Here is a 21,047-nt window from a genome sequence, read left to right as displayed (position 1 = left end):
ACTTTCTAAGGTTCATTTAACTTGGAAGTGGAAAAGGGATAACCTACAGCCAACCCATCGCAAAACCAAAATTCAGGAGAAAAATTGTGACATAAAAATCAAAGGGCAAAGGAAGGAGGGTGGTGCTTTGATTTATTAGCAGGAAGATTTGATCTACTTCATGTCAGGTTTCATCCACCCTCCATGTTTCTATAATAGGGTTGTCATATTTCAAAAAGTTAAAATCCGGACACAAAAGTTGTTGAGCAAAACTGAAGATGGGGTGGGGGGAAGAAATTTTAAAGCTATTTTAAAGGGAAATCGCCAAAAACAACACTGCAGATATGGGCTGCCATACATCCATATTTTCCCAGACATTTCTGCTATTTCACCCAGACACTGCTTCCAACTGCAGTGTTCTGGCTATGTCCAGGAAATTCCAGACATATGGTAACCCTAGCCTATAAGCACCTAGCTAAAGGGTTTAGTAATATATAATTTTTAGAGATGTTAAGAAACTGATTTATATAAATACATGTATAAAAGTGAGAGTTAAACAGAGATGGGCTTTCTGAGAACAACCAATGTCATCAACCAGATAAACTAGCATACAAAAACCCAAAGGCTTCAGGAAAGGAGGATTCTTTTCCATGGCCTAGGGCTAGGCCATCCTCCTCCAACTTGGGACCTTACAAATGTTGAAGACTTCAACTCCCATCAGCCCCAGTATGCAGGCCTGATGGTCTGGGATGGTGGGAGTTCTAGTCCAAAACATGTGGAGGGGCACTGGGTGATGGAAGGCTGTCTTAAGCTACTAATTTCCCTTAAAATACAAATCATTGTAACATCTGTTTTGCCATCTCCCAGTCTAGCCAGCTGCAGAGACATGGCCTAACAGTGCTCTCCCCAAAGGCTCACCCTTCAGTGGGGGGGGGGGGCGAGGAAAGGAACTTTCTAAGTCTTGAACACATTAAACCGCTCTGTGCAATTTTAAACACGGGAGAAAGAACCATTCAGCAACTGAGAAGTGCTACCTCCAGCCAGAGATGGGGAAGAAATTTGGTTTGGTTTGTATTTTAACATGAACTTGCATGATCTGCACTTCCTAACACAACACGTGAAACAAAATGTAGCAATAACCTTCCCTACTTCTTCAAGTTCTGCAATGCAGTTCTCTAACCAACAGTGTTCAAAAAAATGTGTGCATTAGGGGAAAATGTGCATAAAAATGCATATATAAGTGAGAATAATGCATGAAAATGCATTGCATCAGGAAAAATTGAATTTAAGGTTAGTAAAGCAAGAAACTGAGAGAAATCAAAACTGACAGATTTGTCTGTCCTTAACTCCAGCAAAACCAGAGTCACCATCTTGTGACAAAGATTGGCAGAGCCCAGCGCACAGCATGTGATGTCATGAGCCCAGTGTGTGTCGCACGTGTCTGATGTCATGCATGCAACGCATGACACACACATCGCATCATCAGGAGGAGGCAGAGCACAGAGTCCAGCGTGGTGCAGCTTCCGCTCTCACACTCAGGAGAAGCCAACTGCTGAACTGAACTGCGTTCAGCTTACTCCATCCCCTCAACAGCGAGGGGGCCTGGCCACCTGCCAGCAGATATTTAGGGGGCCAAAGACACCTCCGCGCATAGGAGTTGGTGCGCCTGAGAAAACTAAGCACCCCGAGCAAAAGAAAGGCAAGAGAATAACTTTCCTTGATTTTAAAAGCTTGACACCAGGGGCTTCCACAGACTGCACCTTGGCTGTCTTTAGAACAGATCCTTCCTTCTCCTTCAAGAAATCACCGATGCAAACACATCTCTGAATGTAACACTTGCAAAGAGAGTTTCTTCCCCCCCAAAACCTTTGGAGAAGGGGAAAGATATAAGAGCGGGGTGATTTGCAGTTCTTCCTGACAGACCTCTCATGTACCCGTTAATAGAACAGCGTATTCCAATTAAGCTGGCTATGGTTATAGCAGATGGCTTTTTACAATGTGAAAAGTCCATAAACTAAGGGCCATTTATAGCTACTTTCCTCCTAAAAATTCACATTCTTTTATGAGCAGACTCGTACTTTTTTTTTCCTTCCCCCATTTTTTGTTGAACTTCTTTCATTCTTTTAAAAAGTGAATTTAAGATTTGCAAGGAAGCAAGTACATAGACAGACAGCACTAAAAACGGGAAGGCCTTTAATCATCCCTATTAAGCAACTCTGGCAGTGGAAATGCTTCACATGGTTATTTGCTGAAATTAAAGCACCCAGAAGGAGTCTAGCCTCTCACACACTTGCATCCAAAATGGCATCAACAGGAACACAAGAACACCCCACAAATTGAATTTGCAGGGTTGTTTATTTTATTTTTTTGCGGTACCCACTTTTTAAATTCTGTTGCCCATAGAATCCCAAGATCCTTCTCAGGAGCAAAAGATATTCCAGCTGTTCTAGGCTGTACTTGATTCTTTGCTCGTCTGCTGTGACTGCAGACGTACAGAAGTCCTGACAATGGAGCTATCCCTCACAGGACTCGACAGTTTTGCTCAGGAGGGTGTGTGGCTGTGAATGTTCAATCCCAGCATCTCTGATTCATTTTGGGTCTTGATCAAGGCTAAGGCTTCAGCCTCAGACCTTGCACAGCCTCACCCAATCAAAACACTGAACTAGATGAACCAATATTCTGACTCAAGTCTCATGCTACCTGGAACTTAGCAATGGAACACAAAACAAAATCTTTTGCCAAAAATCTGCACTGCTTTCCCCCTCTCTACACCTATCTGTTCCTTCCTACTTTGTCCACAGATTTTCTGCACATCCAGGATGGTTAAAGAGCGTTTCTTTCAAAGCACACATAAGAATCTGTCTTATTAAAAGGCATTGGAACATTAGTCCTCCTAAATCAGTATTATCTAGTAGTGTCTATTGCCCAAGGCATGGGCTAACCACTCTCCAGCTGTTGCTGGACTCCAACTCATAAGAACATAAGGAGAGCCTGCTGGATGAGGCCAATGGTCTATTTAGTCCAGCATTCTGTTCTTACACTGGTCAACCAGAACCCTGTGGGAAGCATGCAAGCAGGACCTGAGGACAAGACCACTCTCCCCACTTGTGATTCCCAACATCTGGTACTCAGAAACATTAATGCCTCTGACCGTGGAGGCAGACCATAGCCATTGAAGTTAGTAGACATTGGAGCCTTCTCCATAAATTGGTCCACTCTTCTTTTATAGCCATCCACTGGCAGCTTCCCACCCACACCAGGCAAAGGTCAGAGGTGATGGGAGTTGGGGTCCAATGGGGATTGAACATGGAACCTTCTGTATGCCAAACAGGTGCTCTACCACGGAGCTACAGTCCTCCTCCACTTATGAGCACAGTTTGGATTTGGATTTGATATCCCGCTTTATCACTACCCTAAGGAGTTTCAAAGCGGCTAACATTCTCCTTTCCCTTCCTCCCCCACAACAAACACTCTGTGAGGTGAGTGGGGCTGAGAGACTTCAGAGAAGTGTGACTAGCCCAAGGTCACCCAGCAGCTGCATGTGGAGGAGCGGAGACGCGAACCCAGTTCCCCAGATTAGGAGACTACCGCTCTTAACCACTGCACCACACTGGCTCTCAGTGTAGAGTTAAGGATGCAATTCCTACATTATGTTTTATATCTACATATACAATATACCGGTGTTTAAGTAGCAAAACAAGCAAACGGTATTGCCAATGGTGCATAGCATGCCAGTATTTAAGTGACTGGGTTTCCCTCCATTAAGCATCAAACTTGTGGCTGGGAAAGGAACTGGCTTCAGTGTTTACTGCAGAGTAGCCCAGACATTTAAATGCACATGCAGCTTTCAGGATGATGCATGTACTTTATAATTTAAACCCAAAACTGTTTTTCTTGCATCCAGGTTTCAAAAATAAGGTGTGCATGAACTCTAAACTGAGTTTCTGACTATTTGAGAAGAGATTAATTAATCCAGAGCAGAGAGAGAGAGAGAGGGAGAGAAATAGGGTGTCATCTTGTGCGTGTGCAAGACCAGGAGAGAAAGAATTACTGGCTCTCCAGCTTATTCTCCTTCTCACTTTGTATAGCTGTTGGCACCAGCCCAAGACTGCAGTGCAGAACGCGTGCCTGATTCCAATCAGATCATGTTATTTTGGCAATGCCCAGAAGCTTTTATGCATAAATGGATTTGTCCCAACAATAATAAAGACTTGGGAAGTTCTCACTAGTAGTTAGCAAGTGTGATGTCACCCGCTTTTGCCTAACGAGGAAATTATTTGGGGGCAACAAGCAATAAAATGCCAAATGCACATTCTATTTTTCTTTATTAAAAAAAAAGCTTCCGCATTTTCTTCTAATGAGGATTTTTAACAAATTCAAACCCACAGAGACTGTAAATGGAGGGAACTGTTGCTTGACTCTGCCTGAGCAGTTTAGCCAGCCGAGACCCTGCCAAGGCAATCGCAGGTTACACCAACAGAAATAAATTTCAAACATTTTGAATAGGATAAATTAATAAAATTTATCCTATGGCTTACTGGCATTTTTTTTTTTAGTTTTATATACATAGACTAGACTAATTTGATGGACAGCAGCATTAAAGCCAAGCTGGGGGAACTCAGTGGTTCAGTTCCATATAATGCCTTACATCCGTGGGTCAACTTTGACAGGTAGGTGGGACATTCCACCTCTCAAACACCCAGCATCATTAGGACATCAGATGACTGACAGGAGGGCTGTTCCGCTCACCTGTCAAACTCTATTGGGCAGAGCTTCCCAAAAACCTGGCAGCCCAGTGGCGTATGGTGGGTTGTCAGCACCCGGGGCAAGGCAAGTAATTTGCGCCCCCTAACCTGTGGATTTGCGCCCACTAACCCCCAGATGTTGCGCCCGGTGCGGCCGGCCCCCCTGCACCACCCACACTACGCCACTGTGGCAGCCAGCAGGTGTTTGGGAACCACAACACAAGAACTTTGCTGCTCCAGTGTCACCGAGCAGCTTGAACTGAAACCACTGCTAAAATGGAGCTTTCTCTGGTTCAGTGTAAACTGCTTGGTGCTATTGGGAGCAAGGTACACTCCCCCTGCCCCTCAGCTGATTGGGAGGGTGCCTTGAGCTAGTGAAGGAACAATGGGGAGCTCTCTTTAAGGCCCCGAGTGTACCTTTGTAGCCACATCAATACCTACCTCACACCAGATGTTAAAAATTATATCAGGTGCGGAGCAGGTGGGTGTGGTTTATGGGAAAGTGCCCTGGTGGGCCAGATTTGGCTCAGGAGCCAGAGGTTCCCCATCCCAATATTAAAGGAAAGGAGGGAAGGAAGGAAGATGAGAGCCAGGAGAGAGAGAGTGGTAGGGAAGTTCTGAGTAACAGGGAGGAGAAGATCCACCCACCCCAGGAACCCTTAAGGACAGAGGGCTTGATCGGTCCCCAAGCATTACTCTACAACTGTGAAGAAGCATGAGACAGCATGTAATCTGACATCTCAAGGGATTTCTGGCAGACTAGCACAGTCTTTGTAATTGGACTCAAGGCCAACCCTACCATTAAGCAAGCTGAAGTAGGAAATGTCAGCAGGGAGGTCTTGGTGGCAATCCCCCTCAGCTGCTTCTCCTGAGTCATTTCCCTATATTAAATGATAGGATTGTGCATGCTCAATTGGGCCCCTCAACTATCCTGCTACCAGAGGAGGGGTGGGGGAGGATGCAATCCGATCACCAGGCTTCTGAAGGCGAACTAGGGATGGGTGACTTCTTGCTCTGCATATTCAGCCAGCAAAACATATTGAGCAGGCTCCCCATCTATTTATCCATTTGATTCCATTTCTGAATTGCTTCCTAGAGTTTTCCAGGCAAAACAAAAAACGAGGAAAGCCACTGGAAGAATATCACCCTATTCACCAGTCTAAGCCAAATGAACACTGTGACAACTTCCCCACGTGAGTAAAGTTCCATTATTTATACACAGAGAGTTATGGATCACATTTCAGATCGTATATATGAATGACATATACTTTCCACCAGCTTCAACTGGTACACACCAGCTGCAAACATTCCTAGACCAGTCTAGTCTACCATGGTTGGGTAACCTGAAGACTTGATTACTGACACATGCCTTATGTGGGGCTGTCCTTGCATCCAGTCCAAAAGCTGCAACTCCTGCAGAACGCAGCAGCCAGATTCCTCACAGGAGCAGGTTACTGGCAGCAAGGTACTTCTTTACCAAGAGAGCTGCATTGGTTGCCAATTTGCTACCAGGTCAGAATCAAGTTTATTTTGTTAATTCACAAAGCCCTAGACAACTTGGGCCCAAAGTAAGGCCTTAAGGACTGCTTCATTCCTTCAGCCCATCTCAATCATAGAGACTTTCTGATGGGGCACTTTTGGTGGTCCCCTATTCCCTTGCAGTTCAGTTGGCCCCAAACTGAGACTGTGGCAGGCCCTGCCCTATGGAACTCCATGCCAATACAATTTCAGCAAGAGCAATGCCTACTTTCTTTCAAGCTTCATTGTTCAGAGAGGCCTTTGGCACTTTTTTATTATTAAAAAAAATCAACCTGCTATGTTATCGAGGTCTTTCCTGCTGTCACTGTGGTATTGTCTTTTTGTTTTATTGTTGCATACCAAAAGTGCGGTTTACAAATGACTGAATAAATAAAGAGAAACACACACACACACACAGCCTGACATAAACACACAGAATGCAGTGCCGTGTGACATGCATGGCACAAAAGAGCTGAGAAAGGAAAGGAAAAGCATGCACAGTGAACAGAATGGACAGAACCACTTCCACCACCACCACCACCACCACCCCAGCCCAGCCAACACACTCTTGCAAAGAACAAGAAAAGACAGACCATCACCACCACTAGAGATTGCGTTTTGGACCCACTCACTGTTGGCGGTGTGGTTCCTGCTACTCCCCGCTGGTGCTGCCGTGTGCTCGGGTGCCCCTTCAGAGGTGGCCCTTCCTGACATTGAATGGGAAAACGAAAAGGAAGGATGCAGAGAAAAGAAGGGGGGGAGGCGAGGTGGAGGGGAGGGCGAGAGCAAAAGATGGCAAGAGAAAGGAAAGGGAGCATCTTTAACTGAACACTAACAGCATAACAAGAACACACAGTTAAGAATACAGAAGGGCCTGAGATCCCCAAACAGAACAAACGGAAACTAAACTACATTTGATTGTTAAGAAATAACCTCCCCTTTTCCCCCTCATTAGAACAAGACACAGAATATTTCTGGAAATCAGTCTTATGCTAGTCCAGTGAAAGGTTTCACATAATCCAGTATTTTTCTTTAAAAAAATAAACAAATTGCCATCTTCTTTTGCAGCTGCGGCTTGAATTCAAGAATCATCAAATTGCAGAGTTGGAAGCGACCCCAAGGGTCATCTAGTTCAATCCTCTGCAATGCAGGGTGACAGACAAAGGCACCAAGTTCAAAAAAAAGCACTGAATTGAAGCTATGGTTGCAGATGCCCCAATTCTTCCTTGGCATTGAAGGCTTGAATTTCCCCACCCCTGACATTACATGCTGGACATGGTTCAACATGGCAGGCCAAATCCAGAGGCTTGGTTGGGCCTAATCAACACAGGTTCCCACAGTGCTGAGGTAACGGCACAGAAATTTAGCAAGCCACAAAGTGAGCTGGGAGTATCAGAGGAAAGGCAACATCTTGAAACGTGCATTTTTCAATTTATTTCAGCTCCACACAGCTAATTCTTGGCATGTTTGGGGGAAGCAGTAAGCCTATTGCTTTTGCTCCTGCTTGCACGGAAACACAATCTGGCCACTGAATGAGCTTCTGTGATGTCACAGAATGTCCCCGGGGTATCATAACTCCCCGGGGGAGGGAGGCTTAAGTGTAGCTGACAGACAACAGAGCTTCAACACTTCAGACAGGAAAGTTTCCCTAAATGTAAGCATGTTGGTGAAGAAGTCACTAAGTCTACCTGTAAAGTGGGTAATTTGCACATATGCTTCTGTGATGTGGCTCTGGAAGGGCAGAACATGCAACAAACTCAGCAACAAGCATTCTCTAATGAGCTAAGGTGACTGTTGCAGGGCTGCCAACCGGCAGCCCTACAGACTTTTACATTGATTGTTATGAATCATTAAACCTGGGTTGGGGAACTATGCCCTGCTTTGGGGGCACTATTCTGTATGCCACCAGAGCCACATCTCTTTGCAGAGGACCCTGCTCTTGCCACAGACCTCATCATTTTGGCACCATATAACACCAGCAGTTGGAACATCTTTCTGTCACCTGAGCAATGGGCTGCAGTGCCGCTTCAGACAGGCACTATATAAATCCATATTTTATTGTAAATATCTCCATACAGTGCTGCCTTGATCTCGATATGGAGGCAGTAATCCAGGCTTAGCTCCGTTAACACCGCAGAGCCCCATTTACACACAACCTGCACAGACTGCCGAGGGCAGATGCTCTTTCAAGTCCTCCTCGGTGCTTTCAAAGCGGCCTTTTTAAAATGCAAGGGCACCCCTCGACTCACAGGGAACAGTGACATTCCAATGCCCTATATTACAAGCCGTGTCTGCGGGCCAAGCAAAGCTGGCTTTTCCGTCTTCCTTGACTAGCAGTGATTAAACTTTGGGGCCAATGCATTATTTGTTATGCCCTTTGGATTTCCAATTCCTGCCTTGCAATTCAGTTCATAAATAGTTACACCAAGACAGGCCATTTAAAAACACAAAGACCAAAGAAGCCTCAATTAACATCTTTCCACACGTTTGGAATTGTGGGGGGCTTTGTGCCTTTTTTTTTAAAATGCACACGAATTTGAGAGCCCCAGTTATTTATTTAAATATATATCTTAATCATCTTCCACATTCGCATAGCCAGTTAAGCTGCTTGGCCTCCTATACCTAAGATCAAGCGATGCAATTTCCATAGCAACAATGGTAGCACTCAAAAGATGTAGGGAGCTGTGTTGATCCATTTGTGGGGAGAACAAACGACACAGTTAGGTAATTCTAATTCCTTTAGGACACCTGCAATACTGCAGAATAGTGAGCTATGGTTCCAGTCAGAAGGATGGATGTGGAGAGAGAACAAGGCACGATGGAGTCGCTGCAAAGTCTGGAGACTGTAAAGTCTTGAGATGGGATGCAGGTGATGTTAGGCAAATCTAATGCATTAGTCTGTCCTAGGTGCAAATTGATTTCGGGATGCAGAGGCTGTTAGGGCAAAATAAAGAGTTACACACACACTTTAGAAAAAAGACCAATGCCTTAGGTATTTTCTCCCTCCCATTCCCTGTTTTGCTTAACAAAGGAACCTGAAGAACCATTCTGGGAAACTCAGTAAGCTGGCTCCCTGCATTTTTGTTTGTCTCGGGACGACTCCTCAGATCTGTAGATCTTTGCACATTTAACAAGTTTCCAGGATTCTTTGGGTAAGCCAGGGGTCAGCAAACTTTTTCAGCAGGTGGCTGGTCCACTGTCCCTCAGAGCTGGTGGAGGGCTGGGCTATATTTTTGGGGGGCGGCGGCGAATGAACGAATTCCTGTGCCCCACAAATAACCCAGAGATGCATTTTAAATAAAAGCACACATTCTACTCATGTGAAAACACCAGGCAGGCCCCACAAATAACCCAGAAATGCATTTTAAATAAAAGCACACATTCTACTCATGTAAAAACACGCTGATTCCCGGACCATCTGCGGGCCAGATTGAGAAGGCGATTGGGCCAGATCTGGCCCCTGGGCCTTAGTTTGCCTACCCATGGGGTAAGCCATGGCTGTTCACATAGTATAAGGGCGTATGGTTTGGTGCGGATGTGACCTAGGACTGCAGCCAGGGAGGGGGATGTTCTGCCTTAACAATCTTGAACTAACCAAGTCGGATTAGGTTGTACTCAGAAAAGGTAGCTTGTAACGCCAGAACTACTGCAGGCTGCTGATGGTGGAGGGACACGTTTAGCAGGGAGAAAGGGGAGAGAGAGAGACAGATGCATAGCACTTCAGTCAACCTCTAGACAAATTAAGGCCAGAACATTTTTAGAACTTAAAAGCTTCCTTGGGCAGGAAAAGACAAGATGGGGAAAATATTGCTGACAGGAACATAGACAGTCACTTGACGGGTGCCCATCATTCTTCTTCTTCTTTTTTATTTTATTTTTTTAAAAACCTCTCTTATTCTTCCAAAGTTAAGAAGGGCAGTGAAGAGAAAATGATGCAACCAAAACCACAATAAATACTGAACTTGGGGCAAAATGAGACAGCAGTTGGTTCTATTGTTAGGCACCCATCTGCCTTGGAACCCTCTCTCATTACTCGAGGTCTCTCCTCCTGCCGCAGGCAAAAACATAGGCAGCAGGGCTTTCAGAGAAAGACTCCAGTGACCCCATGGCACAGGTCAGGTGTCAGAAAGAGACAGCCATCCTACGGATTTATATTTCATGCATTAAGACAAATCTACAAAAAAAAAGCCCCTGCAATGACTTAGAGCACAATGGTTTATATTCTGCAATGTAAGGTCTGGATGGATTTCTTTTTGGCATCTGTTGGCTGTTCATACAATTAGTTGCTTCTATTTCATTATTCTGATTGTTTCAATCTCAGCTTGCCCTCCCCTGAAGGCCCACAATGGGTAAGCTTTTATTTATTTATTTAAACAGATACTTACAAACCTTCATTGTTGTTGGTTTTTTATCCAACAGGGCATTAAGTTAAAGTCATTTAGTTTTATATTTGTCCCACTGGTTTTTGCACCGGTGGAACATTGTTACACAAGAGAATGTATAAAAGCAAGTTGCTGGTAACTTTGCAGTCTATTGTGCAACCATATGTTGCACAATGAGTTTCCGCTAGCAGAACTATTGTGTTGTGCAACTGGTGTTGTGGCCTCTGTTGTGTCATATTAAAGCTCACCTATCTGCTCTCACACTAGAGGACAGATAATGTTGGATACAGCCCTAAGGGGGGCGGGGAGGAACCTTACAGAAAGATTTAAGAAGAAAAACAACCATGTTAAACAGAAACCCCAAATACTAAGCCAAAGCAATCCTGATTAAGCATGATGCAGAAAATAGGCTGCTAATGGGTTATTCACTGAATCAAATTAATCTAATAAATATCTATACTGCTTTTTCAACACAAGTCTTCTGAATGTAGTTTATAATCACATTTTGCAGGGTGGGGTGGGTGGATGGAGTTTTTTTCTTCTGCGAAAAGCAAGCTAAAACATTTTGGAATGAATGAATGAAAGAATAAATGGAACCTAGTCAAACCTTCCCATCAACTGTACGTTTGCTGGTGATATGGACAATGAGCAGCAACATAACAAAATTGGGCTGTGGATAAATGCCAGTTTCATGGTTTTGTTTTGCAATATAAGAACCACACAGGGAGGTGAAGACTGGGGCAAAATGAGACACCTAAGTAAAAATTCTTGCAACCCCCCCCCCAAAAAAAACCCCAGTTTCATAAAGAAGTCTTCCCCAACCTGGTGCCCTCTGGGAATTTTGGATTTCCCTAATTCCATCAGCTCTTGTCAGCCAGTTTCCTCCACATTTCCATATCAGTTCATTTAAAAAAAACCTCATGAAAATTAATCAGCATTTTAGTGGAAATTTCTCCTACTGCACCCTTTTTTCTTTGCCATTCTACCCAATCCATGAATTTTTGCAAAGCGCTTATTCTCTAATTTTTATATTCTCTATAGTATAACACATTTTCATATGTCATTCCCCACCAATACGCACCATTATATGCACATTTTACCTTAGTATGTGCATTTTAGTACGTGTTACTTGGCTGGGAAATGGCATTGCAAAATTTGGAGAAATGCAGATTTTGAAGGATTGCTGTGTTGTGATTCATGTACTGTTTTGGAAAGTGTGAATTAGGTAGATTTGCCTTTAATCACAAACGATATTAAATATCTTCCCCATCCCTTTCTGAGACTGATAGGAATGGAACAACAAAACATTTGGAGAGTATCGGGTTTGGGTAAGGTTTTCATAGAAGATATATATATGCAGTGAACTGCCATGAAATCTTCAGATGACAGTGGTATAAACACACACACACACACACACACACACACACACACACACACACACGGCAAGGCAAGGCACTGGCAAGGCTTCTGTGTGTGGCTAAAATCCCCCACGAGAGATCATTGTGTCTGGCTTTTCATTCAATCTATGGAGAGAGGGAAATGACAAACTGCCTGCAATCTTTTCCAAGATCTAATGCCCAGAAACGGACAATAGAGGTGCCAGTGTGACAAAGCCACCTCAAAGGGAATAATTTCAGGCCAGCCAGCAGTATATAGAAGGATCCCCATTCACAGAAGACCAGCTGCATCTATGGTGCCTTCAGCTGTGTGAATACACAGGCCCTGTTGAAATACAAATTAATAGCAAGCTGGGTGCAAGAATATCTGCCAGGGAGCTTATGCTGCAGAACGTATTGAGATGCTTCAAAGCACCTTTACTAAAATGAACAGTTTGGGTTAATTCATAATGGTTAACTTCCTAGGTTTCACCACAGTATTTCCCTACCCTATTTGTATTCAAAACTAGAAGTATCTCATAAGTCTTTATTCTGCGGAGGGAATGACAGAGGTTGGCAATAAAAAGCTGGAGACAGCAAAATAATAATATTTATTAAATGCCCGAACAGCCAGGCTGCATCACATGTCATCCTTTGAAGAAGATGGTCCAGGCTATGTTTATGCTATACAATATTCTTCCTCTTCATCATCCTCTGCATCCAGCCACTCCAAATTCTGTAGGCAAATGAAGCAAGTTTGCATCATTTCCTTAATGGAGCTTTTGTTGCATGAGTGTAAGGCAAGGCTGCCAAATGTGGCTGGACTTCAACTCCCAACAATTCCAGCCAGAAAGGCCAACAGTCAAAGCTGATGGGAGTTGTGCCTTCAAAAAGCTGCTGGTTGACCATGCCGGCTGTCCCCGGTGTCAGGGTTAATTCACCTTCCCATTTTAACAAAGGAGCTGCATAGAAGAGGAAGATCATCGTGAGTTATTTGACATTGGGCCCAGCCTCATGAATCATCCAATGTGTCTCTAACCTGTGTGGAGATTATTATACCTTTTAACACAAGAAGCAAGGCTGGGAAAGGTACTGAGGAAGGTAGAGGCAGGTTGAGGAATCATGTAGCCATACAAGCAGGTCACAGAAGCTCCTCACCCTTCAGGATACTTTTGAAAGATGTATCCCTGTACATCTACAGTACAATGGAACACCCATGTCCATTGGTAGTATATCTGATAAGAGCAAGCAATGGGGGAAGCCATAACTTTCATACTATGCTTGTAAGTGTCCCAGAAGCACCTAGCTGGCCACTGAGGTGAAATGGAGGGTAAAGCAAATGTGGTCAGGATGTTGCACTAGGACTTGTGTTCAAAATCCCACTGAGCCACAATGCTCATTGGGTCAGCCATTATCTCTCAGCTTCATCTACCTCACAGAGCTGTTGTGAGATTAAAAGACAGCAGAGAACATAAGAAATAAAAATACATTTTAAAACACCTAAACAAGTAACTGAAATAAAAAGCACAGCTTTAAACAAATACAATTGCCAAGTCAGATTCTTCTTCCATGTCTGGAATATAAAAGCCATGGACAACCTTTCCAAACTCTGTGTCCTTCAGATGTTTGGGAGCACAAGTGCATCAGATGGACCTTTGACCAAATCTTGAAGGATTCTTCTTACAAAGACTTGACCTCCACATCCATAAAGCAAGTGGAGGAGACAGTGATTCTCAGGAATTTAAGTACAGTGCCAGATCCCTCACATTATTTGGCACAGAACTGCATGTAAAGATCAGGGAGCTCCTTTAGCCCCAAAGCTTCTCATTCCTTGCAACATCTCAGCAGCCAAATGGCCTCAAACCAGGAAGACCTTGGGTGGAATTCCAGCCGTAACCCAATGGACCAAACAAGGCACTTTTTCAAAACAGCAGCTTCTGTACACTGTGGTAGGTAGATGATAGCTAGATGATAGATATAGATATCCTTTATAAAAAACTTAAAACAAAAGCCTAATAACACAGCAAGATGTTTATTACATGATATAGCTTTTTAAAAGCTACCTGCTGTTTCTCTGAAATTGTCTTGTCGTTGAGCCAATTTCTCATGGCACATTTGCAATTATTCCTCATAGATCTCTTTTTAGCAGCAACGATAAGCATCTTTTTATGCTCCTAAAGGAGGGGGATGACATCACCTCTTTGCACCTCTGGTCTATAGGATAGCATGTTCCATTTCATCACTCTTGCCTTGAATGGAAGCAAAGTGATAAGACACCCACTTTGATGACAGTTTAGATGCAAAACGGTGGGAGGGCACCTGCAAGTGGCAAATGTGATACATGAGGCAAGATCAAAGCCCACTGTTCAGAGGGCTCCGATCACTGCCTAATAAAGACAAATGAAATTCCAGTGGCAAAGAGAGACTGTCCTCAGGATAAAAAAAAAAAGCCCTTTGAGCAGCTGCAGAGTAAGAGCATTCAACTGCTGGTTCAGATTCTGCTTCTCCACCTTTGGAATACCAAATCTAGGCTGGGGTAGTCAATGTAATGCCTTCCAGTTGATGTTGGAATACAACTTGCAAAAGCCAATGTTCAGGAGCTGATGCCGGGAGCTGAAGTTCCAACAACATCCAAAGGGCCCATCATTGGCTACCCAAGTCTGGACAGATATCCAAGATAGGTGTAGTGGGAGGGGGAGTCTAATCTGTATTGGTTACAATTCCACTTGTGATTTTACTCTTGGTCAGGAGTAGCCAATGCAACCCTCATTAGCCTCAGCCAGCATAGTTCAACAACCTCCAGAAGACAAAATATTCACCCGCTCAGTCTGGACAGACTTCCAGGACAGAAGAAGGAAGGTGGTGGAATCTAATTCCATTTGTGATTTTTAGCAGGACTTCACTTGCAGCAAAGGTAACTGGATTTCAGAACTATTGTTATTAAGTTAATGAATTGCTTTTCTACTTTTATCTTCAAAGCTAGTTATTTAAACCTCAACCTGAGACAGACACACCTGAAGAAGGAAACAAGGTGCTGCCCCTTTAAAAGTCATTCTAACAACAGCTGGGATTAAGCAGTTACCTGGCCTGCTTCCGCTAGAGAAGTCAGAGGATTCCAAAGGAAAGAGAAACAAGACCAGAAACTGCTTGTGTTTGCTTACTCATCCTATATCCAGAATGGAAATCAATTTAGTGAAAGCTATCGGTATTCATGGTTGTCGCTGCTTTCAGTCCGCAAACGATGTGTGACTGATTATGTCCCACCCCTATTTGCATACTGTTTTCTTTGCACTGAAATGAATGGGGTGGAATAATGCTATGGCACATTAATTTACGTAACTAATTCTTTAAATTACATACATTATGTAATTTTTGCCACAGCAGACAGCAAGATGAATAATGCCGCTTTTGGCAGATGATGAACTGTAGTGGAACAGAAACAATGCTGCATTTGATGAAAACAGGGCAGAATGGGGGGGAAATGCCATCATACATCCATAGCATCCAAATTTAAAGAAGGACCTCCAGTTTAGTGTCACTTTCCTTCCCATGAGCGCAATGTCTGTGATTCCTGCAACTTGCCACAGTTTCTAAAGACCCTGCTAAATTGACACCTTCCAAACCAATATGCAAACTGAAACACAGATCTCATTTGGAATTTGCATTTCTCCAAATTTTGCAATGCAGTTGCCCAGTCAAAGAATAATAATAGCAATTATTATTATTATTATTATTATTATTATTATTATTATTATCCACCCTTCATCAGAGGATCACGGGGCAGATATATAACATAGCAACAAACAAAACCAATAACCCCACCACCACAGTCATTATTATTATTATTATTATTGAATTATAAAAATGTATATATTAATTAAAAGCGCACCCAAAATGCACCTAAGTGAACATAAAATACAAAAATGCAGTCTGTTGGGGGGAAAGCGTTTGCAAAAGCACACATACAAGACAAAACTGAGTCAACGGATATGTATATTAGGAGAAATGAGTAGAAATGTGGGATGTAAAAAAAATAAAACTTAAGAATGAAAAAATGAGAAACCGAGAAACCAACACTGACAGATGCATCCATTGCTAGTAGATGCTACCATTTCTATGCCATTCCCTGATCAGTTACTTCAAGACCATTATAGGATCTCTGGGTGGTGTCCTTTGGCCTCCCAATGGCTAGCAGAGGCAGAAAACAATGGTGCAAAACCAGCCAATTAGTGCTTCACTTTGAATCATTCATATAAACTGACTTTTCTTGTTGCAGAGTTCGCTCCAAGTTCTGCCTCTAGAATCAGGCTACCACACATGTGCCATAACTAACTCATTAATAGCAGACCAAATAGCATCACATGCCATCTCACTGTCACCATTGCTACCCGAATTTGCCAAAGAGAATTCAAGAGCCTGAGAACAACAACTGCCACACGCTGATCGAAAACACCCACTCAAACAATTCCTCTCTTAATCTCAGCTCCTCAAAGCTCTTGCTTCTAATTTCAGAACCTGCTTTCAAAGCAGGACTTTTGACTGGGTGACTTCCATCTGCAGATGCCTCTATTAGTTGATCAAAAGATTATTCTTGACCCCATTTGATGCCTCTGGAGCTATAAATGTCCAATGTCTTCTAATTAGAGCCACAGCTCGTCCCAAGCTGGTTCCATTTCCCAGGGAGAGCTAAACAGCTCTGAGAGAGAGCAGTGAGTGATACTTGCCGTTTTCTGATAGCTTGAGAGAGAAATAAGGAAGCACTGTGAAGAGCCATGACCCTACTGGAGGCTGCTAAAGGATGCTGATGAGATTTTTGTTAAGCGTTTATTATCTCCTTGCTGCAAGCATCAATAAAAGCCTGGATTTAAACATCCCACGTTTACACTAGTGAATAACTGGTTCTACCTCTCCCTTTGCAATGTCTTAAGGAACAGCCAATGCTCAACAAGTACATCAAATTAACATGCAAAGCATTTCTCTATTTGCCAATCTGATTTTTCCAAACACATATTTCATTTCTTGGGCACGAGAAATGATTGAAGACTTGCATATGGCACACCACAAAGTTAAATTGCATTGCTTTGAAAATCAGTGGCCATTTGTTTCTCTCCCACCCCCACCCCCCGTTCTTTTCCCTCCCCCGGATACTCAATGTTCCAAAGCTAAGTACATCAAGAACAACTTAAGATATTTTGTTTTCAACTAGACTACTAGGGAGGTTGTGTTAAATGCAACAGAGGAGCATATTCACTATATGTGCAATGAACACTTGACTGTCTTATAAGTTTACATAATTGTATGGCTGGAAGGAAGCCCTGAAAGTAGCTAGGTTTCATGGCTTCCAAGGACTTCTGAAATGTTAGTCCGATACTTAAGAGTACAGCTGTGTGTGATTGGAGGACGAGTCACAAACCTCCTCTTCCTCCTCCTCAACAGCTGGAGATCCTCCAAGCATCATTTGCCTTCTGGAGCAAAACAGAGAAAACAGATGCTCCCTATTTAAATACTGTATCAGAAAATAGGTGGGGGAAGCAAAACGAAACATTACAGACCAAACATTACATTACTTTCCTATACATGAATATTATTTATTTGTTTTATAAACTTAAGATACCACTTTTCATTTATAAATCTCAAAGCTGTTCACAATCCATATATAAGAGAAATCAATATATCACACAACAGTTAAAACATCCAGCTAGTCATATAATTTCAAGAACTATGGCATCCAGAATTTGATGTCGAGTCAGGAAATGCTCAACATGCCCAACAGCTGAAGGGGGAGGGAGCCCACAAATGCTGCAAGGGGGCACCTATGAAATTGGTGTGGGAGAGACAGCAGGAGACTTTGAGAATGCACAGAGTAAAGTGAAAACAGCCTTTTGAGATTATCTAGTCCAGCAACTTGTTTGGCCAGCCAGATGCATCTATGGAAGCCCAAAAGCATGTAAAACAACAGCCCTCTCTTCACTTATGATGCCTAGCAACTGGCATTCATAGGCATAGTTCCTCCAAGAGGAAAGGAACAACATCACCATCATGGCTGTTGAACATTAATCCTTTTCTAATGCTGCCCATCAGTGCCCTTCACTACTGCTTATGGAAGCAAATCCCACAGTTTAATTATGTGTTGTGACAAAGCACCTCTTTTTGCTTGTCTCATATCTCCAAACATTCAATTTCATTGGATGACACCTCTGGGTTCTAGTATTAGGAGTCAAGGATGAAAACCTCTGTCTGTTTTTCTCAGTACCATGCATGATTTCACAAACCTCAACCCTGTCCCCTCTCTCTTGCTCTTCTCCCAACCCAAATACGCCCCCAATGTTGTACCCTTTTCTCATGGGGGAGGAAAAAGCTCTAGTCACTTGTTCCTTCTGTTTGCCCTTTATTACACATTTTCAAGTGCTACAATGTCCTTTTTGAGATGCAGTATTCCAAGTGTAGTAGAACCAGAGATTTGTATAAAGCTGGAGTGAGGAACCTCATGGCTGAGAGATGGATATGGTTGGCTGGGATGTATCCATAAACTGTGACAATGCCTCTTGATGGCCAGGGTGCAGAGATGTGTAGTCTATGTGTAGAAACCACTGACTTCTGCATGGTTGGAATGCAGCCTACTGTACAAAGGTAAGAGTCACACCTGTTGCTCCACCCACTTTTACATCTGGCCCCACCCAACATTGGCATGTGGCCCAAGACAGGACATAGCCCTTGGGCTGCAAAGAAAGCTTCTCATCCCTTGTTTAAACACGTTACAAAGCTGGTGGTTTTATTTTTGATCCGTTTCCCAATTATCTGTAGCCTGGAATTTCCCTTTTCACTAGCTGCCATGTGATGGGTAAACATTTCTGTTGCATTATCCACCTCAAACCCAAAATCTCTTTACTAAGCAGTCACTACTGGGACAGAGAGCTAATAAAACAACAGGACAATGGAGGAACAAAGGGAAGTAACCCATGACTAGGACACGCTTCTTAGGGATTTCCAAGTGCTTTACAGGAGCATGACAACCACTTGCTGACTGAAGTGTGGTTACAGAAGAAGAAGAAGAAGAGTTTGGATTTGATATCCCCCTTTATCACTACCCTAAGGAGTCTCAAAGCGGCTAACATTCTCCTTTCCCTTCCTCCCCCACAACAAACACTCTGTGAGGTGAGTGGGGCTGAGAGACTTCAAAGAAGTGTGACTAGCCCAAGGTCACCCAGCAGCTGCATGTGGGGGAGTGGGGAAGCGAACCCGGTTCACCAGATTACGAGTCCCCCACTCTTAACCACTACACCACACTGGCTCACAAAGACTCTCATCGTTTGAAGTTGTGCGGCAAGCAGCCAACCATTCCCACACTTAGTATCAGTTCAGGCGGGATTCCATCCAACCCCACAAGACTTGGGGCAGATGAATCTCCTAACACCCCCCCCACAATCAGACGCTGTTCAGTCAGACTAAATTGGGAATTGGCTGCTGATACCCAGAGGCAGAATTTGGCCTATTTCTTGTCTGGAAAGACAAAAATTAGCATAAAGAGAGAGCTTGTTTTATCCTTTGGGGTGTTTTCATGCCTCATCTAAATCCTGTAACACAGAGAACTCTCAGGGTAATGCGGGAGGTTCCCCAGGTACACAATCGCATAAATCATTTTTAAGAACCACAGTAGCATTTGTAAATAGTGTCACACGAAGAATATTGCTGATGGGCTGGGACAGTATTACTTTGGGCACACTGAGACTCGGACAGAAGGAGCACACATTTCCTCCATCACAATTCATGAAGCAAATTAATAAAAATGTTGGTTGAGAATGTTTCAAGCTGTTTTAAGGCTCATTCAGACGTCAAGGCAAGGGTTGCAAGCATTTTGAAATCCCATGCCCAAATACACAGCGTATAGGGCCTGGAATGGAAATGTGCAATGTCTCTGTCCTCAGAGGGGAGACTCTGTGTGCAACCACTCAGTGTTAATCAAAAAACAAAGTGAGGAGTGGCTATACTATTTTCCCCCTGACCCTTCCTCCCATCAGGAGGCAGAGGGAATCAAACACTGTTCCAGATTAAAATCCTGCCCATCAGGCTATGGGCATGATAACCCTTTCCCTTGTTGCCTCCTAGAAACTGGAGGCAATACATACACACAAGGTATTATGTGACCATCATGACTAGTGTCATGACCAATGGTAGCTTTATCCTCCATGAATTTGCCTAATCCCCTTTTAAAGCTGTCCAGTTGGTGGCCATCACTACATCTTGTGAGTTTCTGAGAAGCAATGGGATGGCTACTATGGGAAATGAATGCTGCTCTATATGAGGGAACCTCTGGCCCATGAGCCAAACATAGCCCTTCGGGACTTTCCATCTGGCCCTCAGAACTCTTTGCAGGCTACACCCCTCCTGGGGTGGAGTGCATCATTGAACTCTGACGATGCCTCTTACTTGCATGGAAAGAGGGGTGTGTGTTTATGTGTTTGTAGAAACTAGTCTACTGTATTAAGGTAAAATGTACATGCATGTGGCCCTTGGAAGATTCCCCAGAAGAGAATGTGGCCCTCGGGCTGAAAAAGATTTCCCATCCCTGCTCTAGATAGACCTTCCATCGTTGACTCTTATCATGCTTTTAAGAGTGGCCTTGGTGTATGATTTGCTAAAACAGAATCTCTGCTCCTGCTAATGGGAATGGAGTTAAGATAGCACAGCAGTCTGGAAAGCATCTGGCTGTAATAAGCCTGAACATTAAGCTAACAGATCATAAAACTTCATTACCAGCATCCGGTTTTGGGAGAAAATGAAGTTTATTTGGGCTGTTTCATTTAAAATATTCTCACTTAGATGGGGCTTTGCTCCTGCTCTCCAGAATGACTCTGAATTTAGGAGACAGCAATACAAAGACAGAAAGAGGCACGTAAATAGTAATCAAAATATTCAGTTTCCCACAAGTCCTTCAAAGTTTGTCCTCTGGGCCAACAGGAATTGCTGCCAAGTACACACACACACACACACACACACTCTGCCATAGTGGGGCCTGAGTCCTAAGGACCACACAAATGGTTTATGCT

At 43.5% G+C, this 21,047-nt stretch overlaps 1 protein-coding gene across 7 annotated transcripts in view; it reads right to left on the bottom strand.

The window, feature by feature from the left end:
- Window positions 1-21,047, bottom strand: part of MEGF11 (multiple EGF like domains 11) — a 336,636-nt gene that overhangs the window by 154,701 nt on the left and 160,888 nt on the right. For 6 of the 7 annotated variants that reach the window (XM_083475008.1, XM_083475007.1, XM_083475006.1 and 3 more), the window contains exon 7: window positions 6,875-6,949. The exons of the other annotated variant lie outside the window; for it this stretch is intronic. In XM_083475008.1, the coding sequence (XP_083331134.1) occupies window positions 6,875-6,949 (75 nt within the window). The remainder of the gene's footprint in view (window positions 1-6,874; window positions 6,950-21,047) is intronic. 7 annotated transcript variants of the gene reach the window in all.

Source organism: Podarcis liolepis, assembly GCF_965112155.1.
Source record: "Podarcis liolepis genome assembly, chromosome: 14".
Taxonomy (NCBI): domain Eukaryota; kingdom Metazoa; phylum Chordata; class Lepidosauria; order Squamata; family Lacertidae; genus Podarcis; species Podarcis liolepis.
The sequence above is the reverse complement of the archived record's forward strand: the minus strand, read 5'-3'. Positions and strand labels throughout refer to the sequence as shown.